General features: G+C 41.3%; 1 protein-coding gene across 1 annotated transcript in view; it reads left to right on the top strand.

Annotated features, from left to right (window-relative positions):
• Positions 1-19,837, top strand: part of FCHSD2 (FCH and double SH3 domains 2) — a 121,082-nt gene that overhangs the window by 60,711 nt on the left and 40,534 nt on the right. The window contains exons 4-8 of the mRNA XM_041420981.1: positions 554-630; positions 1,716-1,860; positions 4,708-4,841; positions 5,730-5,784; positions 6,181-6,309. Coding sequence (XP_041276915.1) covers positions 554-630; positions 1,716-1,860; positions 4,708-4,841; positions 5,730-5,784; positions 6,181-6,309 — 540 coding nt within the window. The remainder of the gene's footprint in view (positions 1-553; positions 631-1,715; positions 1,861-4,707; positions 4,842-5,729; positions 5,785-6,180; positions 6,310-19,837) is intronic.

Genomic DNA, 19,837 nt, shown 5'->3' on the forward strand with positions numbered 1-19,837 from the left:
TTGAGGAATTGGGATATATCTTGAGGAAAATGGGATCAGCAGCCAGAGGAGGGGTCGGTGTGGCAGCAGCTGCCCTTCCCTGTGTGGTTATAAATGAAACCCCTCTGCTTTCTGACCTTGAGTATGAAAATGTTGTTATTGATTTCCTGAGGCCGTGCAAAAACGAAACGTGGGGACTGAAGGGTGCAATTAACATGAATAATTAAAGATGAGCTGCGTTTGGCAATCTCTTGTCTGAGTAACGGGCTCCTCCTGGGAGCAGCAGAGCTCCTGCAGCCTTGGATGATCCGAGCTGGGCATGTAGGGTGGGCTCATAAGTGATGATCCAGATGTTTCCTGGATGCTGGGAGCCCCCTGTCCTGATACAAATTGGGGTTCTCACAGCTGGCACAAGTTCAGCCCTTTCCCTTCCAACATTCCAGCTCTGAGTGTGGGAATTTGTACTTTTGCTGAGCTGGAGAGTTTGCTTCTTTGGGTTTTCATTTGTCTGATGTAAGAGCAGAAATGGTGTTTTAATTGCCTTTTTAACTATTTTTCCCCCTTTTTTAAACAGAGCATTCAGAAGCTGGCTAGCCAATACTTAAAGAAGGACTGGCTTGGAATAAGAGCTGAGGAACGAAGTGATTATAGGTAATTTAGCAGTTGGATATCTCAAAATTGCTGTATTTATCATTTCAATTTGTGTCATTATTTTAGTTAACAATGAATCACTGCTTTTCTGTCGCTAATTTTTCTTTTTCCTTTGTAGTAGAGCATTGCCAGTTAAAAAAGAAGCTTTGTTTTCCTGAGATTAGTCTTAAATAGATGTTTATGACTTGAATATTTAGGAAGATGGAAGAAACAAAACAGCTTGACAGGACCACAACTGTAATTTGCATCTCTTTGGGTATTAATGTCTGTATCTGAATATAGATTTTAGTAAATAACTTTAAGGCAAGAGGGATAAGTGTGTGGATTGTTTCACAGGAAAAGACAGGAAGAGATCTCATTTTACGAGGCTGTTCTTTGTGAAGATCAGATCTGACAGCAGGGAGGAGGCAAACAAGAGACAGTTGTTTACAAAACTTTATTTCATTAACATGAAAGGTGGATAAAACATGAAACCAGAAATAAATCAGTTGCTGAAAGCCTTTGAACAGCACCTCTTAAATATTTGGAATGAGCTTTCAGATGCTTCATTTTAATGTCCTCCTTGTGTTCTGACAAGTTTTATTTCAAGCAGGAAGAAATTGACAGATTTGTGTTCGGGACTTTCAGCACCCTCACATTGGCTGTGTGTTTAGAAAGAAATAAACTGAATTATCAGTCTCAAGTGTACATAAAACACTCCCATAACACCCATGAGATCCCACAGTGCCAGAGATCTTCTCCAAACCCCTCCCTACCCATCCCCAAGTGCTGAACCCAAACTGTTTGGCAACAAGTTGAATCACAAGAGAGAAACAGGCGGGAAAAGCTTTATTTGTGCTACAACTTCCGTTAAAGGTTTTGTTAGAAGTGGAGATATTTGCTAAAGGATTTTGCTTTAGATTTAGTTTTAAAAGCAGTCCTTGGAAAAATGAGTGTTGCTGTCACATAAAACAGGCCAGGAGCTGGATTCTGATCCTTGTGGAGGATCCTTCCAGTTCAGGAGATTCCATAAATCCAGATTTTCAGTGGAACACCTGACCTCCCTTTCTTCCTTCCCACATCCTCTCTGTGTTTCATTATTTTAGGAGCATGTACTCAGTTTGGAAATCACTCTTAGAAGGCACCATGCAGGTGGCCCAGTCCCGACTCAATATCTGTGAGAACTATAAAAACCTAATTTCTGAACCAGCCAGGAGTGTCCGGTGCTTTAAGGAGCAGCAGCTGAAGAAGGTATTTGTGCTTTAAGAAATCCTTTAAACTACTGTCATTTTATTGAGGAAAAAAATAGATTTTTAGAAATCTTTTATTGTGGCACTTCGAGAATATGTGAGTACTCTTCATCCTACAGATGTAAGATTCATCTTATAGTACTCTTCATCTTATCCAGGGATCAAAATTCTGAGCTGATATCCCAAATTATAACTGCTTGGAAATGAGTCTCCTAAAAATACTGTACCAGTTGGTCAAATGTATCTCAGCAAATCTCACACTGTGCTGTAGAAATTGCATTGCATTGGGTTTGCAGTGACAATTGCAAGTGGGTTTTGTTAGAAAAAGTTCTGATTTTGAGAAAAGATCCATCTGAAACGTGAAGGAATGGCTTGAGCAATCTCCAGGATGCAGAGTGGAGACTGTCCAGCCACCTCCTGTAGCACTATTACAAGTAAGTGCTCCAAAAGCTGCTTTAATTATCTCTTTAATTATCTGTAATTGTCCCTGCAGAGAAAATAGTGTATTTCCAGTGAGCTGGATATTCATTTAATTGCTCGTTGTGTTTGAAAGTCATTTATGAGGGTGGGCAGGCCCTGGCACAGGGTGCCCAGAGAAGCTGTGGCTGTTCCATCCCTGGAAGTGTCCAAGGCCAGGTTGGATGGGACTGGGAGCAGCCTGGGACAGTGGAAGGTGTCCCATTAATTAAAAAAGTAAAAACCCAAACAACAAGTCATTTTATCTGTCCTTGTTACAAAGTGACCACAAAGACCCAGAACGTGCCCAGTTCTGTGTTCTAGAGGAGTATTTTGTAAAAGACTTGGTTACAAATTCAAATAGATGCTTCTGTGATGTCAGCTCTCAGTTTCAGAACAAATTATTCTACTCTTAGAAACTCGTGCAATATCTGTTTTGTGAGGGAAAAATTAACTTTATTAATGCTGTTTTATTGTCCTGTGAAATTTCATTTTCATGTGAAGATTTCCAAACAAGGCTGTGGCAGTTTTATGGCACTTACTGCTAAATAATTGTTCTTTATTCTTCTGCAAGTGGTGATAATTCTGTGTTTATGAGTCAGCAGCAGAAGTGGGATCTTTACATTTTTAAAAGTCATAGAGGTTCCTTTACTCCTGCCCTTCTGAATCAGCAGAACAAATTATTACCATTATGAGGGCAGTATTCTGGTTCAGGGCATTCTAGCAGTGTGCTTTTTCTACAACATGGAATTATCATCCACTTGGCAGGATTAATTTTCCTACACAACCAGTTTATTGTTTTACACAGTGCAGCCTCTCACCCTTCCCTTTGAATTCCCAAACAGATAAATAATGGACAGAGAAATGATTGTTCTGACCCCCATTCAGACAAAAGCTTATCAAAATTAAAATTCAGTCAGCAAAATACTTTTAAGGTTACATGGGAATACCCATCTAAAGTGGCATCCAGTCTCCTGACAGTTTTTTATCCTACAGGGATGCAAAGCAAGATTGTTTAACTCTTCTCAAACGATCCTTTTAACAACTGGGGTTATTTGATATTTTAATTTTTTGATGCTGGCAGGAGATTTTGGGGATCAAAATCCCTGCTGATGTTGCAAAACCCTGGTTCTTTTCATGGGCTTTTAGCTCTTTGTCAGCCATCCGTTACATACAGATTATTTTACCTTTTCATTTTTCACTGATGCACACAGAGGTCTCCAAAAATCCAAATTTTGCCTTCCACCACTCCCCAAAGCAGGCTTTAGGGAATGCACCCTCTGGAGCCCTTTGCTTTATTGGTCTGCACACATCAAACAGTGGCTTTAGTGGGAATTTTTCTGTGCTCTGTAGCAGTTTGACAGCTCCAGGGAGAGCAGGATTGTGTGCTGAGAAGACCAGCAATTCCTGTTGGCTGCCACTTTGTTTTTTCCAGGTGGCTGGGTGTTGTTTTTTAGCAGTGGAACAGGGGGAAGTCAGTGTTGGATTGTTGGACCCCAGCACCCCGTCAGTCCTGCAGTGCTCCCAAAGGAGGTCCCGTTAATTATGCATTAATAATTAGTGTAATGAAGAGACTGAGGTGTTTTGCAGGGGTGTTCAGCACCTGGAATGAGGGCAGCCAGGGGGGTGGTGATGATATGAAAAGAGCTGGGACTTTTGGGGTGGTGCTTGAAGGACTCAAAGGCAAATTGAATTCCTTGAACTCACCCATGGGTGCTGCTGGAGCCTGCACTGACCACATCCAGCCTGTGATGTCTGTGATTAAATGAAATCCCCTGGACTATCCATCTCCTGCATGCTTAATCCAGTTTGGGTGAAAGAAAATCTTTAGTAATCTCTTCTAAAGAGAGTTTTAATTCTAGACACTGATGATTCACATTGGTTTTCTTACCAAGATCCTGCTTAGCACGGATCCTTTCCCACTTTGTTGGGGTTTTTCTTAAACTGGCAGGGTGTCTGAAGAATTGCTGAATGTAATAATTTTTCTTCCTGTTGTGTTGTGTTTTATGTGGCAGCTTTTGCCTGATGTTTTTAATTTTAAAGAAGGAAAGATTAATAATTTTTTGGTATCACTTCCAGTAGATTGCATTTGGATTTTTCCCAGTTGTATTCCAATGACTTCAACTAATTACTGCATCCAGAGCTTTCAGAACTTTTCTCTTTAATTTGTGGGTTATCCTAACACTTTAAACAGCAGCAGAAAGAAAGGAAGAGAGAAGGTTTTGTGCTCTGATCATTTTTAAAAGACCTGCATGAATAATTGACCAGGAGTGACTTGAAGCCTGCATCCTTCCCTATAAAATACCATAAAAACCAGCAAAACGATGATGATAATATTATTTGGATGCAAAAAAAAAAAGTAATATTTTCTTTCCTGAATGCTTTTTTTCAGTGTGTGGACCAGCTGACAAGGATCCAAGCTGAACTACAGGAGACAGTCAAAGATTTAGCTAAAGGCAAAAAGAAATATTTTGAGACTGAACAGATGGCTCAGGCGGTGCGGGAGAAAGCTGATATTGAGGCCAAGTATGTTTTTATAATGGCATATGTAGGAATAATTGCAGCCCCAAAAAAGCACATTTCTATTAGGTTTTGCACTTGGTATTTGGCTTTCAACGAGATTCTGCCAGGTTTTCTTTGCATTTTGCTCCTATACATTTTTGTAGCTATTTCAAGCACACCCTGAGAGGAAATTAGAACTTGTTTGTGTTGGTTTGTTTAGGAAGGAAGTTCAAGTAACAGCTTTAATCTGGCATTTTCTGTGGACTGTGTGTCAGCTGGCACTTTTTTGATATTAAAGCCTCCTGACTTCCTTTTCTATCCACACATCTCAAATTTTGGATCACTCCATTTAGGGGGAAGAACAGCAGGACACTGTTTTTCATTTTTCAAGATAAATTTTGGAGGCTTTAGGTTTTTTCTGTTCCTTGACATCCTAAAGAGGGTGATTTCCTTCCTTCCAGGAAAACCAGTAACACATGTTTTCGGTTTGGAGTCTGGCCTGTCTTAGGGGAGTTCACCACACCCCTTCTTTTGCCTTTTTTATTTTTTTTTTTCTTTAATTTTTGTTTTTAGAAGTTATTCAGAATTGCTCTCAGGGAATGAAATTATAGTTTCCTTAAAGATCTTTTCTGTGTTTCTGAGGGATGGTGAAAAGAACTTTAATAAAATCACCTATAATACCTGAAGAAAATAAACAATCATGCATAAACAAACAATAACAACCAGAAAATTTGAGCTTGGGGGTTTTGGAGCAGATTTATCCTGCAGTGTTATTCATATTAAAATAGCTGTTGACTTGATTTTGTTTTCTTATTTACTTTTTAAACCACCATCCTTCAGACAATGAAAAAACACTTTTGTAGAAATAGTGTAAAGCAATTATTCAGTTTCTTGTGCTCATTTCTGTTCCAGGTCCAAACTTAGTCTTTTTCAGTCAAGAATAAGCTTGCAGAAGGCAAGTGTGAAGGTGAGTATAAAACTTGGATTTTGCTGCTCATGTCTTGAGGCAAATGCCCCAAATTGTCTGGAATGTAGAGGTGAGGGACAGCTTGGAAGGGAATTGGTGGGACAAAGGATGAGCTAAGAGCATTCTCTGGGCAGAGTATAGAATTATGTATGGAATATATGCAAGGAATTATTTGTCTAATTAGAGTTAAAACTGTTCTTTGAAGACCACATGCGAAATTCCAGTTGCAGGAGACAAATATCCATCAGGAATCCCCTCATCACTAGGAAGACTTAAAAGCTGTAAATGCCCTAAAGTTTTCACTGTATTAACACAATATACACACAATTAATTTGCTGTTCATGAATGCTTGGTCATTCAATTTCCCTTTGTGAGCTGTCTTTTCCCTTGTTGCAGTTAAAAGCCCGACGATCCGAGTGCAATTCCAAGGCTATCCACGCCAGGAATGATTATCTCCTCACTTTAGCAGCTGCCAATGCCCACCAGGATCGCTACTATCAAACAGACCTGGTGAACATCATGAAGGTAAGGAAGCTCATTCCTGCCTGCCACAGGGTCTTGGAATCCAAAATGCAGGGAATTCTCAGAACTTTGGGCCTGTAAGCCAAGAATTAAACACAGGAAAAGGCTCCCAAACTTAGTGAGAATGTGGATTTGTGGTTTAAAGCAGAGACACCTTGAGCTAAGTAAAGTTTAGAGTTTTAGAGTTTAAGATATAGAAAAAAATAAAAGTAGTTTAAGATGCAGAAAAAAATAAAAGAGGTAAACACGGAGTTCAGAGTGCAGCACTGTGGGTTTGTGTGTCATAACATGATGGGCTAAGAAAGTTTGCACTGTAGCATGGATCCATAAGATGAAATATTTAAGGATTGGGTCAAAAAGATAAATATCCTTGTTAGCAGTGTTTTATTAATCAATAACTCCTTAAAAAGTCTTGTAACTGAGGGTCTTGGGACCTTCTGAGCCATGCAGTGAAGATGTGAGCTGAACTCACCCTTCCTGCCTGTGTAGAAGATAAGAATAAGAAAATAAACCCCATCATCAAAAACAGCTCAGAGGTCCTGTTTGGAATTCCTTCCAAAATTCCCCACAAGTGAATTATCACAACTGGGAACTGGGTAAATCTGGAAAGTCCAAAGTCCTGGATTGGCTTTTCCAGTGAGCTGCCACGAGTGACAGGGAAGGGAGAGCCTGCAGTGGTGTCCAGAAAACTTGGAACCAGCTTTCAGGCCCCAAAACTGAGCAATCACTACATTTTTTTTAATTCACTGCCTTTCTGAAAAACTCAGTTGGAAAAAACTCACTTGGATAAAGGAATAAAAAAAACCTGACTGAAAAATTCACTTGGATAAAGGAGTCAGGTTTGTCAAGCTGAGCCCTGTCTTTTCCTCTTGTAAGGAAACCAGAGATTTTTTTACTTCTTTAGTACCATATCCCATAATCCTTTTTATTTCATGTCTGATCAGAACAGATCTTTATGGTGTGACTAATGAGCTAGAGTTATTAAATATCTTGGTTCCCAAACTATGGATTTTAAGGAACAGCAGTCAGCATTCTTGTTCCCACCTGTGGCTCTTTGCCAGGTCAAGGCAGGAGTAGCTCCTTGAACTCAGAGGAAATGACACACTTTAAAAAGTTCAAATCTGATTGCTCACAGTTGTTTTTTCTTAAATATCACCCTAGAATTAATTAAATGTACACTGTTCCTGTGTCTTTGAATTTGAGAGTTACAAATAAATCACTTTACAAATAAGTAAAATCATCTCCTTCGCACTTTATCTGCTTGCATTTCACATGTTGACATTTTCAAACTTTACTTGAAATTGCTCTTTACAAATTATTCCTAGGCAGGGTGACTTAGAAGTCTGTCATTTGCATTTTGAATTGCTTTATTGGAGAAATAGCATAGAATTATAACAAATCCCTCTATTATCAGCACACCTTTGCATTTTTGGGGGGGAAATACTGATATGAAAAGCAGGTAAGTGAGGTAGAAAATAAAAGCACCAAAGGAATTCTCCTGCTTTTCCCTATGTATGTGCTTTTCTGTTAGTAAAATGTGAATATTTGTGCTGACTAAATGTTTACTACATGGAAATGCTTGTAAAGAATTTCCTTGTGCTGGTGCAGATAAAATTATTAATTGATGCTTACATAAGATTATTCCACACTTACATGCATGGTTGGCTGTCATCACTTAATGCTCTTACTTGAGAGCAGTTCCAGAAGGGAATTGAATAGGTTCACAACAAAACAAACAAAAAGAGTGTTTGAAATAATTTTTGAAAATTATCAAATAGCCTTGGTAATTTTTTTTCCAAGCCTTTCTCATGCTGAACCTTTTTATTTTTCATACAGAAAAAGCCTTACAGCTTATTCTTTGATATAAATAATTGTGGTTTACTGAAAGCCTGAGTGCTTTCATCCAGCCAAATTACTGTGGAAGGAAAGGACAGCACTCAGGGTTTATTTTTCTGCATCTCTCAGATATTTATAGCAATTGAATCTCTTTGTGTGGTAAACAAAAGTTTGTTTTTAATGAAGAGCTGTAAATTCAGGCCTCCTGCACTGTTGGCCATGAGCAAAACTCCCTGGGAACACACCCAGGTGTCCTGGGAATGGGGTCATTCTCTGGAGCAAGGCAGAGGTCCCAAAATTGGAGTGGCTACTGGAGATTTTAGGACACAGAGAGGAAAAATCTTCAGGAAAATCAAGGATAATACATCACTGGACTCCAGTTCTTCATCCAGGAGCTCTAATGTAAACTGAAGGATAAAACTGCTTAAATATATAAATAAATATAATAGGAACAGCAGTTTGTAATCTGGAATGGGATTTGCTGGCAGGGTCCTGATTTCTCCTTCTCCTCCTGAAATTCCTGAGGGAACCATACTGTATAAAGTACAGGAAAAAATATTATTTTATTTATTTAGATAAATGATTTGTCTGATAAATCATTTATTTAGCAGAATGATTTATCACAAATGGGGAAGGAGCTGGAGAGAGAGGTGGCCAATTGAAGGTGAAGAATCATTCAGTATAAGCAAATGGACAATGACTGAAAAATGGAGCAAGATCTTGCCAAGTTTGGTTGACCAGGCAGCAAACAGCAGATGAAATTAGTGTTAAAAAGAGAAATGCAGTAACTTGGGGGAAAAATTGCTGCCTACAGAATGAAGAGCTCTGAATAGCCATAACCATTTTTGAAAGATGTGCTAGAACTGGAAAATGGAGTGAAGGATAAAGGAATGAGACCCCTGTGCAATGTTTCCAATCTCCAGGTGACATCTCTGGGAAGGGAGGGTTTTGGAAGGGAGTTCCACCCTTCCAGCACAGTTTTTGTTTCAGTAGGTTGAGTGGTGGTGTGACCCAGTGTATTTCACATGCTAGGAGCAGTTGTAGTGTCTAAACTAAACATCTCTGCTGCTTTGTTGTGATTAATATTCAGAAAATGTGCTTTTTATCTCAATATTAGTAAGTCCTTAGGTATTCCTGTAGTGCCACGTGCTGTCTGTGAGTGTTTCCCCATTTAGCTGCCCTTGAGCTGATCTTTGAACTGCTCATGGCTCTCCACATTTCTAAATCCCATCAAGTATCTCCTCAGGCTGTTCAGATTTTGGACCCAGTGCCTGGTGTTTCCTGGTTGTTACCCAAAAATGATAAAATCTTTAGAGCTAGAAAAAAACACAGGCAAACTTCTCAGCTGATACTTGGCTGTATGAGTGTATATAACATTTACAAATGTGTCAGAGGCTGTTTGCATCCCCCATAAACAGTTTCTCCATGGGTTTTGTGTTCCTGTTTCCAGAATTAGGATGGAGCTGTGTGGGTTCTGTTGCCTCTGGCTCACTGGGAGCTAGGGCTGGCTTGGCTGGAGCACACCCAGTCCCTGGCCTGTTATCTTGGAGATACCAGTTATTATCCCTGTGTTAATTGAAAGGATTGAAGGGACCACAGTTGGGCTAAAAATGATTTATTACTAAAATAAACAGCCTCAAAGGCTGTGAGATTCAAAGGAGCAAGCAGTCAGCCATAGCTGTAAAGCAGTGACAAGTTTCTTAGTTACCAGGCAATATATAACATTCTAATCTAGTAGAAAGTTGGTATATTCTTACTTACAGCTATAGAAGCATTATTCTTACTTACAGCTATAGAAGCATAAGTTTATAATTTTCTGCTTCATGTCTGTGTTCTTTTATTTTTACACCAATCCAAGCTTCTTGCAAGGCTGCAAATCAAACCTTTCAATATCTGTGGGAGTTTCTATCTGAATTTCCTGCACTGGCCATGACCTGCATCCAGCTGCTGCCTTCGGGTTGGAGTTGTGGCACGGCACTCTCAGACCATCCCTGTGCACCATCTCCATGTGCAGACAGTGCTCACTTCCCTAGAAAACAGGAGATTTTCCTCTCAGCTCTCACATGGCTGCATTGATAAATAAGGAGTTAAAAGCTCAGCTGATGTGGCTGCCTCTTCCCACCTGTTTTCTCCTTATATTAAATTACCTTTTATTTCAGTAGGCTAAAAGGTGTCTTTTTGGCATAAAATAGAGCCATGGAGTGTTTATTTTTGGATGTGGACATGGAGGGTTGGTCCTGGCATCCTGTGTGAGCTGAGCTCAGCAGAGCACAGACAGGCTGAGTTCCTGCACAGCCAGCCTGGAGAATGGATCTTCAGTGCTTTGGAACAGTCAAATCCAATAAAAGGCTGCGTTGGTGCTGGAGAAAGGAGGGGTGGAGATATTTTGCAGCCACAGTGTTGGTTTGTGCCTGCAGGAGGGATTTCCAGCCTGTTGGGAAAGAGTGATGTGTGCTGGGCTGAGGCACCTTGGGCTGCTCCCAAGAGGAAGCTGCTGCTGGGTTTGTCCTCGTGTCTGGCTCTGGAATGCTGCTGTGGTGCTGTCCTGTGACAAATGAATCACAAATCCACCTTGTGGCCTTGTTTGCTTTCCTGTGACAGGCAGCAAAAGGGGTTTTCATACCAGGGTTCCTGGTGCACACAGCTCCTGCTTGTTTTCAGCGGTTCTGAGTATGTAACTTTATTTTGCAACATTTTTTTTTTTTTTGCAGACAAGAGAAAGTGATTGGCTCTGCTGTGTTTGTGACTGTGAAAGCCATCACGGACTAAACAGGGATACTTGGAAAGAAAATACAAATTGCTTCCAGCTTTTTCAGTAGATTGAAGAATTGTTCCCACTGTGCCTTCCTAGTTTTCCAATTACACCACTTAATAAGGAGCAAAGCCGTTCTAGGTCTCTGTTCAGAAAAGATTTGAATCCTTTTGCCTTGCCTTTTATCTGTCCTTTATGTTCATTCCAATCTCTGCAGTGAAATTAAAACCCCTCAAAGCACTGACTAAATAAAGGCTGGTAATGTTTTATTCTTTGCCAGTTTCCTGACAAGCTGCTTAGGAAGGGTTGCCATCACCTGAATGTGAAAGTACAGACCAAAACCCTTTTAAAAATAAGTTGTCTGCCTGGTGCTTAGTTTTTTACTTTAAACTGAGGTCAGAAGGATGTCCAAGATGATGTTTGAAGTCAAATCAGGACTGTTTTGTTATTCATCCTTTTAGAAACTTTATTATTTTTAATGTTGTGCTCTTAATTCTGTAAGTTCCTCTCATGAACCATCTCAGAGAATGACTTCACACAGCAATTACTATGAGGAAATGTTGACATGAAAAAAGAAAAGCAGGTGTGCTGGACACTTTAAACAGTTCTGAGATTATTTAAAGAGAGAAAGAAAGAGGGAACAAAACCCTCCATTTCAAAACCACAGGATGGTTTGGGTTGGAAGGGACCTTAAAGACCATCCAGTTCCAACACCTTCCACTATCCCAGGCTGCTCCATCCTGGCCTGGAGCAATTCCAGGGATGCAGGGCAGCCACAGCTTCTCTGGGCACCTGTACCAGGGCTGAGGGACAGCTTACAGGTGGTGCTGCATTTTTTATGAGCACACAAAAATTCTGGAGAAGGCAGCAGGCAGTAGCAGCAGGTTTTTCTAACCTAAGCTCTTTCAAAAGGAAATATTTCATGTCATTGCTCTTGTGGGCTTTGGTGTGTGAGGGAGAACAGTGTCAAAAGCTGGTGCTGTGTCTTTGTGGTTTTGGTGGTTTCTTTTATCCTGTTGTAATGATCAGGCTGCTTTTCTGGTTTTTTCTGTACTTTCCAGTTTGCTTGACACGAGGAAGTGGAGTTGTGTAATTTGGCTCTTGCTCTTGATCAGAGTTCTTGTGATGATTTGGCAGGTTTGAATAAAAACTTGGTTACATCATTTCCCTGCAACAGCCCTTTGCTCAGGTGTGGGGGACAGTAGCAACACAGGACACAGCAGAGCTTTGTTAATTTGAGAGGTTGATTTATGAAATTACAGGTGAAGTGTGGCTTTTCCACACCCTTGCCTGTTTTTAAGGACTCTGATAGAGGAAGAGATCTGGCTGACCTCCAAGGAATGAGCAACCTGGTGTACTTGACCCTGCTCTGAGGGCAGAGGCTGAACCAATATCTCCCTTTTAAACCTGCATTACTCTATCATTCCTTAAAACAGCATTTTTTGCTAAGGAGGTTCTCCTTGGGATTTAACCTTCTGCTTTCTGGTTTTGTTTTTCTTCTGCAATTAAATGGAGTAACCGCATGAGTTCCAGCAGTGTTGGAACCTTCGTGCTCTGGTGAGCCCTGGTTTTTATTTGTTGGAATGGTTGGGAGTTTTTGTGAAGCTGTGTTGACTTCTCTGTTTTCAGCATAGTCATCCATCACTTTTCCCATGCACTTTCAATGATCATTTAAAACAAATGGAAATGCAGGCTCCAAACATGACTTGCACAAATGAGATTCAGCTGGAGCTGGCAGTGTTTATAAAAATGACCCCAAATTGAGGACTCGGTGGCTTCCAGTTAATAATTTGCTTTATGTCCTGAAATTAATAAGATGTGTGTGGCAAAGGGTTCTTTCCCCTGGTGGCTCTGTCTGAATTCACAAATAAGTTGACACAGTAGCTGAAATTCTTAAACTGGCTCAGGAATGTTAGCCCAGCACTGCTGTGTCCTGTAGAAATAAAAGGGTACCATTTGCATCAGCACATATTTCTGTAGCCTCTGGAACAAGCAGAGCCAATATTATCACTGTAAGAAATCAATTTATGTCCATGGTATTGTTTCAGACTTTCTGGAATGATTTAGAAGCACCCAGGGGATTCCTTTTTCAAAATGGAAAGTCTGGCCCTCACCGAAAAAATAGCATTAAGATAAAGTAATTCTGAAGTCACCAGAGATTTCCATGTTCTTCTATAAATCTCTTTTATTATTTCAGTGCTACCAATTCTTTAAAGATCCTGTAAAACTCCCTTAAAAACGCAGGGGGGACTTGTGCAAGTGAAAGAACTATTGTTTCACTTCCGGTCCCTGTCAGCTGCCAGCCACAAATATTTTGTAATCCCAGTTCAGGCAGCCGTGGATGGCATTATCTCCAGCATCAGATGGGCACAGGAACTTTCCTTCCCAGGCAGTTTGTGGCCTCCTCATGGTCATTCCCACAGAGGGGGGTGGCTGGAGGGATCGTGCCCAGCACGTGATCCCAGCGTTCCAGAAGATGCTCGTTGTGGTTCCACGGCAGCTGATGCTGATCCCACGCTGTTTTCCCATCCAGGGACATCTGGCTCTGTGTTGACGTGCACATCAAACCTGGGGGAGAGGAATTCCAGGTTGTAGTGTAGTTCTGCATCTGCATAAATGATCAGGTCATTAATTGTGGTCTCTTCTCAGTGTTTTTCTTAGGTGCTCATCTCTCACATACCCAGCTGATACCTGGGAAGGGCCTTAGAGAATTTTAGCTGTTCACAGTCCATGGAATATGTGCTAGCTCCAGTTGGGAGCACTTGGATTCCAGCTGACTGTGAGTTAATGTTTGCAGGGAAGTGAAAAGAGGATTTGCACTGGAAATGCAACTTTTGATGTTAATTTTGGTAAAACCACAAGCAAGGGAGGTTTGTTTGCCTTAACAGTAAATGGTATTTGCACCAGCAACTGTGGTGTATGTATGTCATAGAATCACAGAATGGTTTGGGTTGGAAGGGACTTTAAAAACTTTTAAAAAGGCATTCCCACCCCCTGCCATGGCAGGGACACCTTCCACTGTCCCAAGCTGTTCCAGTCCCTGTCCAGCCTGGCCTTGGGCACTGCCAGGGATCCAGGGGCAGCCACAGCTGCTCTGGGCACCCTGTGCCAGGGCCTGCCCACCCTCCCAGGGAACAATTCCATCCCAATATCCCATCTAACCCTGCCCTCTGCCTCCCAATTCTTACATTTCCAATTACATTTTTAATTTTTCTTGGATAAAATACGGATTTTCAGTTTCAAATCCAAAACTCACCCCCTGAAAAACATCGTTGCTCATCACGCAGACTTTCCACGTGACCTTGAGGCACAGGAGTGGGGCTGAGATGAGAAAATGTGATGGTCACATTGGCCTGGTGACAGTCAGTTTGTCCCACCTCGTGTTTCAGTCACAAATGAATCCCTTGGTAAAGCATTTGACCCAATGAAGTCCATTTATTTCGGGGATCCAGGTGTTTATTCCTCCATGGCTGGGCAGTGCAGTGTAAAAGCAGCATGGCAAAGTCTAATATGGAACTCAGGGCAACTTAATTATCTTAAAGCAATGACCATTTTTTCATGATGAAATAAATTATTTCTTGACAATACGACTGACTTTTCAGTGAGGTTTCCTTCAGTGTTTTCACATAAATAACTTAAGAAAAGGGTTGATTGTAAAAGAGCAGTGTGATTTTACAGATGCTTATCAAAGGAAGGTATTCCCCCGTGTCCTGTCCCTCCATGCCTTGTCCCCAGTCCCTCTCCAGCTCTCCTGGAGCCCCTTCAGGCCCTGCAAGGGCTCTGAGCTCTCCCTGGAGCCTTCTCCTCTCCAGGTGAGCACCCCCAGCTCTCCCAGCCTGGCTCCAGCCCTGCAGCAGCTCCGGGGCCTCCTCTGGGCTCTCTCCAGCAGCTCCAGGTGCTGCTGCTGTGTCCCCAGGGCTGGGGTCTCACCTGGGCTCAGGGACAGAGAGGGAGAAAAATCAGAGATGAAATAATGGACTTGAGCTGAATGTACAACAAGGAAAATGCCTGGAAAGCCAAAAAAAAAAAAAAAATTCAAAACCCCTGCTATAAAGAAGGCACCAGGAAGGCAGTGTAAGAATTAGAATTGGGAAGGAGTTACTTGAAAGGAATATGGGAGAAATATTTTTGAGGAAGGTAGCAGAAAACCTGAGACCTTTTTTTCTTTTCTTTTCTTTTTTTTTTTTTTCATTTAAACATCTTATGTAGAAACTGTTTAGGGTTTGAACAGGGCTTTGAGATATTTCGGGCAGCTGTCATAAACCCGCTCATTGTGAGCAGGAAATGAAACTGCCATCTTGTTTCAAAGCCACGCTGTAACACAATGAAAGCAGCTCCCAAAATAGTTCCCTGTGCCAGACAGCAGCCTTGGAGCTCAGGAAGCACCTGGGCTGCTCTTTTTTTGGGAGGCAGGTGGGGCAGCCATGCTTTCACCAGAAACAGGCAGCATTCCTGCTTTAGGATTCATGGAGAAAAGCATCCCAAATAGATCCTTCACAGGGTTTTGTTTGCTTGAGGACTTTGTTTCTAGCAGCTCCACTGGGAGAACTGAAGAAGCAGGGAAAAGTTACTATTTTTTTTTTTTTTTCCTGCTGTTACTCAGAACCACCCAATGTTTCAGTGAGTTACCTGCAATGGATGTGTTTCCATTGAAACCAGGGCAAAAAACTCGTGGATTATTCTTAAGGTTGAATGTGTGTGCACAGGTTTTGTCCTGATGAATGAGATATTAAAAGGTAAAAGTTACTGAAAATGTGGAGACCTCAGAGCCCCCTCCATTGCCTAAAGGGGCTCCAGGAGAGCTGGAGAGGGACAGGGGACAAGGGATGGAGGGACAGGGCACAGGGAATGGGTTCCACTGCCAGAGGGCAGGGATGGATGGGATATTGGGAATTAGGAATTGTTCCCTGGGAGGGTGGGCAGGCCCTGCCACAGGGTGCCCAGAGCAGCTGTGGCTGCCCCTGGATCCCTGGAAGTGTCCAAGGCCAGGCTGGACAGGACTTGGAGCAGCCTGGGACAGTGGAAGATGTCCCTGCCATGGCAGGGGGGGAATAAGATGATTTTAAGGTCTCTTCCCACCAACCCATCCTGTGATTCTGTGACTCATCTTCTGTCGTCAGTGGCAGGACAAAACATTTCTGAGCGACTTCACTAATGAAAGCAGCAGAAGAATTATAACAAGGAGATGAGGCCCAAAATAGCACAAGGCCAATAAGTGTGAGATGGAAAATGTCACACTGAATTTGAAGTTTAATTAAATCCCAGAAATCGTTATGGGAACATGGTAAAATGGTTTCTAATCTACAGCTGTCTTACCGAGAGGGAGGCAGACCTGAGAAGAGTTTTCACAGATCCTGGAGGGTTTCATAGGGCCCAGCTGTCAGATTTTGAGGGGTTCTTTATTCTTTCAGCTTCCAAAGCTCTGCTCTGATTGAAGACAGTGCAGGTGTTTTGGGATGGCTGGAGGTGAGGAGCTGCTCATTCCCTGTGTGGACGAGAGTTACTTGAGTCTGGTTTTTGCACAGTCTTTACAAAACTTCCTTGCCTTGGAATCCCTTCCTACAGCTGAAAGTTCCTATTTAGTTTTTACAAATTGCTAAGGAGATAATGGATTGTAAAGCTGGCCCAGAAGCTCAGTCATGCAAAGAGGAGGAGGAGGGGGAATGCTCCGGTGTGATTTGTCTCCCTACCTGCAGGTTTGATCCCCAAAAATAAAATTCCCATCTGTTCAAGTTGTCATCTCTGCTTAAAAAGCTTTTCAGCCAGGCTAGACCCCCTTGGTGTGGAGGGAAGCAAACATTCCCTACCAGTGGCTTCCTTAAATCCCTGATTCCTGATGGCTGGCTTTGGAATGGTGTCATCCAGCTGAAGGAGGATATTAGTTTATAATGTTTTACAAATTATCAAAGCCCTAAGGTAGTTGCTGGTAGGATTGGAATGCTAATTAAAGGAATTAATCTCTGGTATGGCCAGTGTTGCTCATGGATAATGGGAAGAACCTTTTCCATGCACTTTCCTTGTGGCACCGGCATTGTCCAGGGCATCCAGCAGCACCTTCCAGCACCTCCTTCCATGAGGGCCTTCTTAAAAATCCTCATGGAATTTTTAAAACTTCAGGAAAATTTCAGTTCTTGGGTTCAAGGCTTTTAATCTCACATAGAAGTCATGGGGAGCTGAAAATCATTCAAAATGAAAATGAAAAAAAAAATTGTTAGGAAGAATCATTACAATATTCTGGGATTTAGGTGCCTGAATTTTCTTAGGGATAAGCTTCTTTTGAGTGGAGTTTTAAACCAGGTACATGGAGATAGTTAAAAATCACGTTTCTAGTTCAAGCTCAAGAGTGCTGGAAATCAAAATTTTGAACTGCTCATATGAATAAAATTGTACAGTGTTTACGATACTAGATTTATATATATTGTATATAACAATTTAACAGATGATAATTCAATTTCATAAAATATAATTTTCAAAAATACAGAATTCCAAGAAAAAAGTGCATAAAAAGAAGATGGCAAATCTGAGAAATACCTTTTTTCCTGCATAAAATGTTGACAGATGTTTGTGGCTCTGTGCATACACAAATAATTCAACATTTTTTAATAGCTGATCCACCTCTGTCAGACCTTGCTGTTCTCACTGGGCAGTTCATCCACTTGGATTCAGTCTCAGTTCCTTCACCTGGATTATTTTAGTGTGTTTTTATGATATTCATATGTGACTTCAGGTCCAGATCCCTGGATTCTGTATCTCAGCATTCCCACTGAGCACAGGCCCTTCTCTCTGGCTGGGTCTGGGAGCCCCATTTCTAATTTAAAAGGGGATATTGGAGCATTCAGTGAATTAACTTTGCTGAAAGGCTCAATTTATTTAATAGCAAAGACTAAGCGCTGAAGACAGCCTTGTATCAAAGAAATCCCAGCCCTGGCAGATCCTTGGGATGTCTCTTCCTGTGGGATTTCAGTCTCCTGCTCTGCTCTGCCCACACAGTGTCAGGAGGGCCTCTGAGCAGTGGCACTGTGAAATTAAGGAGTTTTTAAAAAGGTTTGAGTATTAATCCTACAGGGCTGAAGTAAGTTTGAAAAGGAGCTTAACTTTAATGCAGTTATGTTCAACAAATACTGTCAGGAGACCAAAGTATATTTAGGTATTCCAAATCAGGCCACACTTCAGAAGTGATTTAATTAAAAGATTTAACAGCACTAGATCCCATTTTTGTTCATTCTTCTGTTGATTTTTGTTACCCATCACTGTCCTGTCAAACAGTAGAAGATGAGAAAATCCTCTCAGCTTCTGGAGAAAATGGCACAACTGGTGATTCCATCATTCCTTGTTCAGGAATACTTCTTGGAATGGGGATTCTGTGCCAGGCTTTGGGATGGGGGTGGGGGAACCTGTTTGTGAAAGGGAAAAACCTTCCACAATGTTTTTAATTATGGACTTCAGGCTCAAATCATCTTTGTCCTCACCCACTGGTGCTTACAAGGAGTGCAGGCATAAATTGTTAGTGTGATTCCCCTGGAGATAATTGAGAATGGACTCCTAGAAGTAATAAAGCATAATTGGCACCCAGCATTCCCAAGTGGGGTTTGGGAACCCAGGATTAATCTTCCTGCTGCACTGCAGCTGCCGTACCTTTGGCATTACCCCCACCATGTTTTTTCCTTTATTGTGGGAGATAAATGCTGTCATTGTTCTGTGATTCCATAATTGCTGCAAATAATCACAGTGCTGTGACTCTGGGCCATTTTCCTTATAAGAACACGTTTGTGCAGATTACAAAAATTCCTAGGAATAGTTTTGTTGGATTTGGTCTTTGCATTTTAGTGTGACTTGGCAGAGTGATCCTTTTGTAGGATGCCTGTTCAGGAACGTGGGGTTCCCTGTGTGAGGTACACTCTGCCCTTTTCATATTGCTGAACTGTCTCATATATTAGCATAAAATTTAATTGAATTTGTAATTTGAGTTGGAAAATGCCTGAATATTCCGAATACCCTGACAAGACCACTCGTGTTCTGGGTGAGAGAGAGCAGTGTTACATTTGCAGGACCACATCAAGCTGCAGGTTGTGTCTCTTAGGCATGATAAGAACCTGAAAGGCTTGGGAATGTATTAAATTATTGGAATTTTTACTACTGGGACATCTCCATCCCTGAACCTACTCTGTGAGCAGCTTTTGAATAGCCTGTTCACTGAATATAAGTGATTTTAAACCCTCATAGAGAAAAAGCAGATAGAAATGATAAATCCAAGGAGCAGTTGGGAACAGCAGCCTGTGCTGGGGCAGAAAAGGTTTTGTTGAAGAGATTTATCTGAAGAAGTAAATGAAAATGATGATACAGAGATTGAATCAGCTGAATGAAAACCTAAACCCAGCAAAATAGGTGGTTAAAAAAACCTGCAAGGGTGCAAAAGAGTAAACACAAGCTCCTGAGGAATGTTTATGCTCAGTATATAATTTTTTTTAAATTCCTTTTTAATGCGTTTTATCTTCCAGGGGAGTATTTTTAAGGAAATGCTTTCTTCTTAATTTTTTAAAGAACATATTAAGAAAATAGCTTAAAGGAAATATTTTAAGGAAAATATTTATTAAGAAACATTGGGATTTGTTGTGAAATACATTTTCATCTGCACATCTGTGTCAGTTTAAGGTTTCTCTCCCTTAGCTTGTGTTGTTGTAATGCAGAAAAGATTTGGATTCATCCAATCTTGTGGCTGAGTCAGGGATGGTTCTCCTGTAGCATGAGAGTTCCTATGGAGACCTGCTGGTAAATCTGGATGGAATTCTGTAAGGAGGAATTCCCAGGGCAGCTTCTCTGTGTGAGATTTGGTTTTGTAGGAGGTAAAAATAATCAGCTCTGGCCTGTTCCTGAGCAAAGTACATTTCTTTAACTTACCTTCCAAATCATGTCAAAATAGCAAAATATTTGTTGAGCTGAGCA

Source organism: Onychostruthus taczanowskii, unplaced genomic scaffold (assembly GCF_017590055.1).
Source record: "Onychostruthus taczanowskii isolate IOZ18803 unplaced genomic scaffold, ASM1759005v1 scaffold67, whole genome shotgun sequence".
Classification (NCBI taxonomy): domain Eukaryota; kingdom Metazoa; phylum Chordata; class Aves; order Passeriformes; family Passeridae; genus Onychostruthus; species Onychostruthus taczanowskii.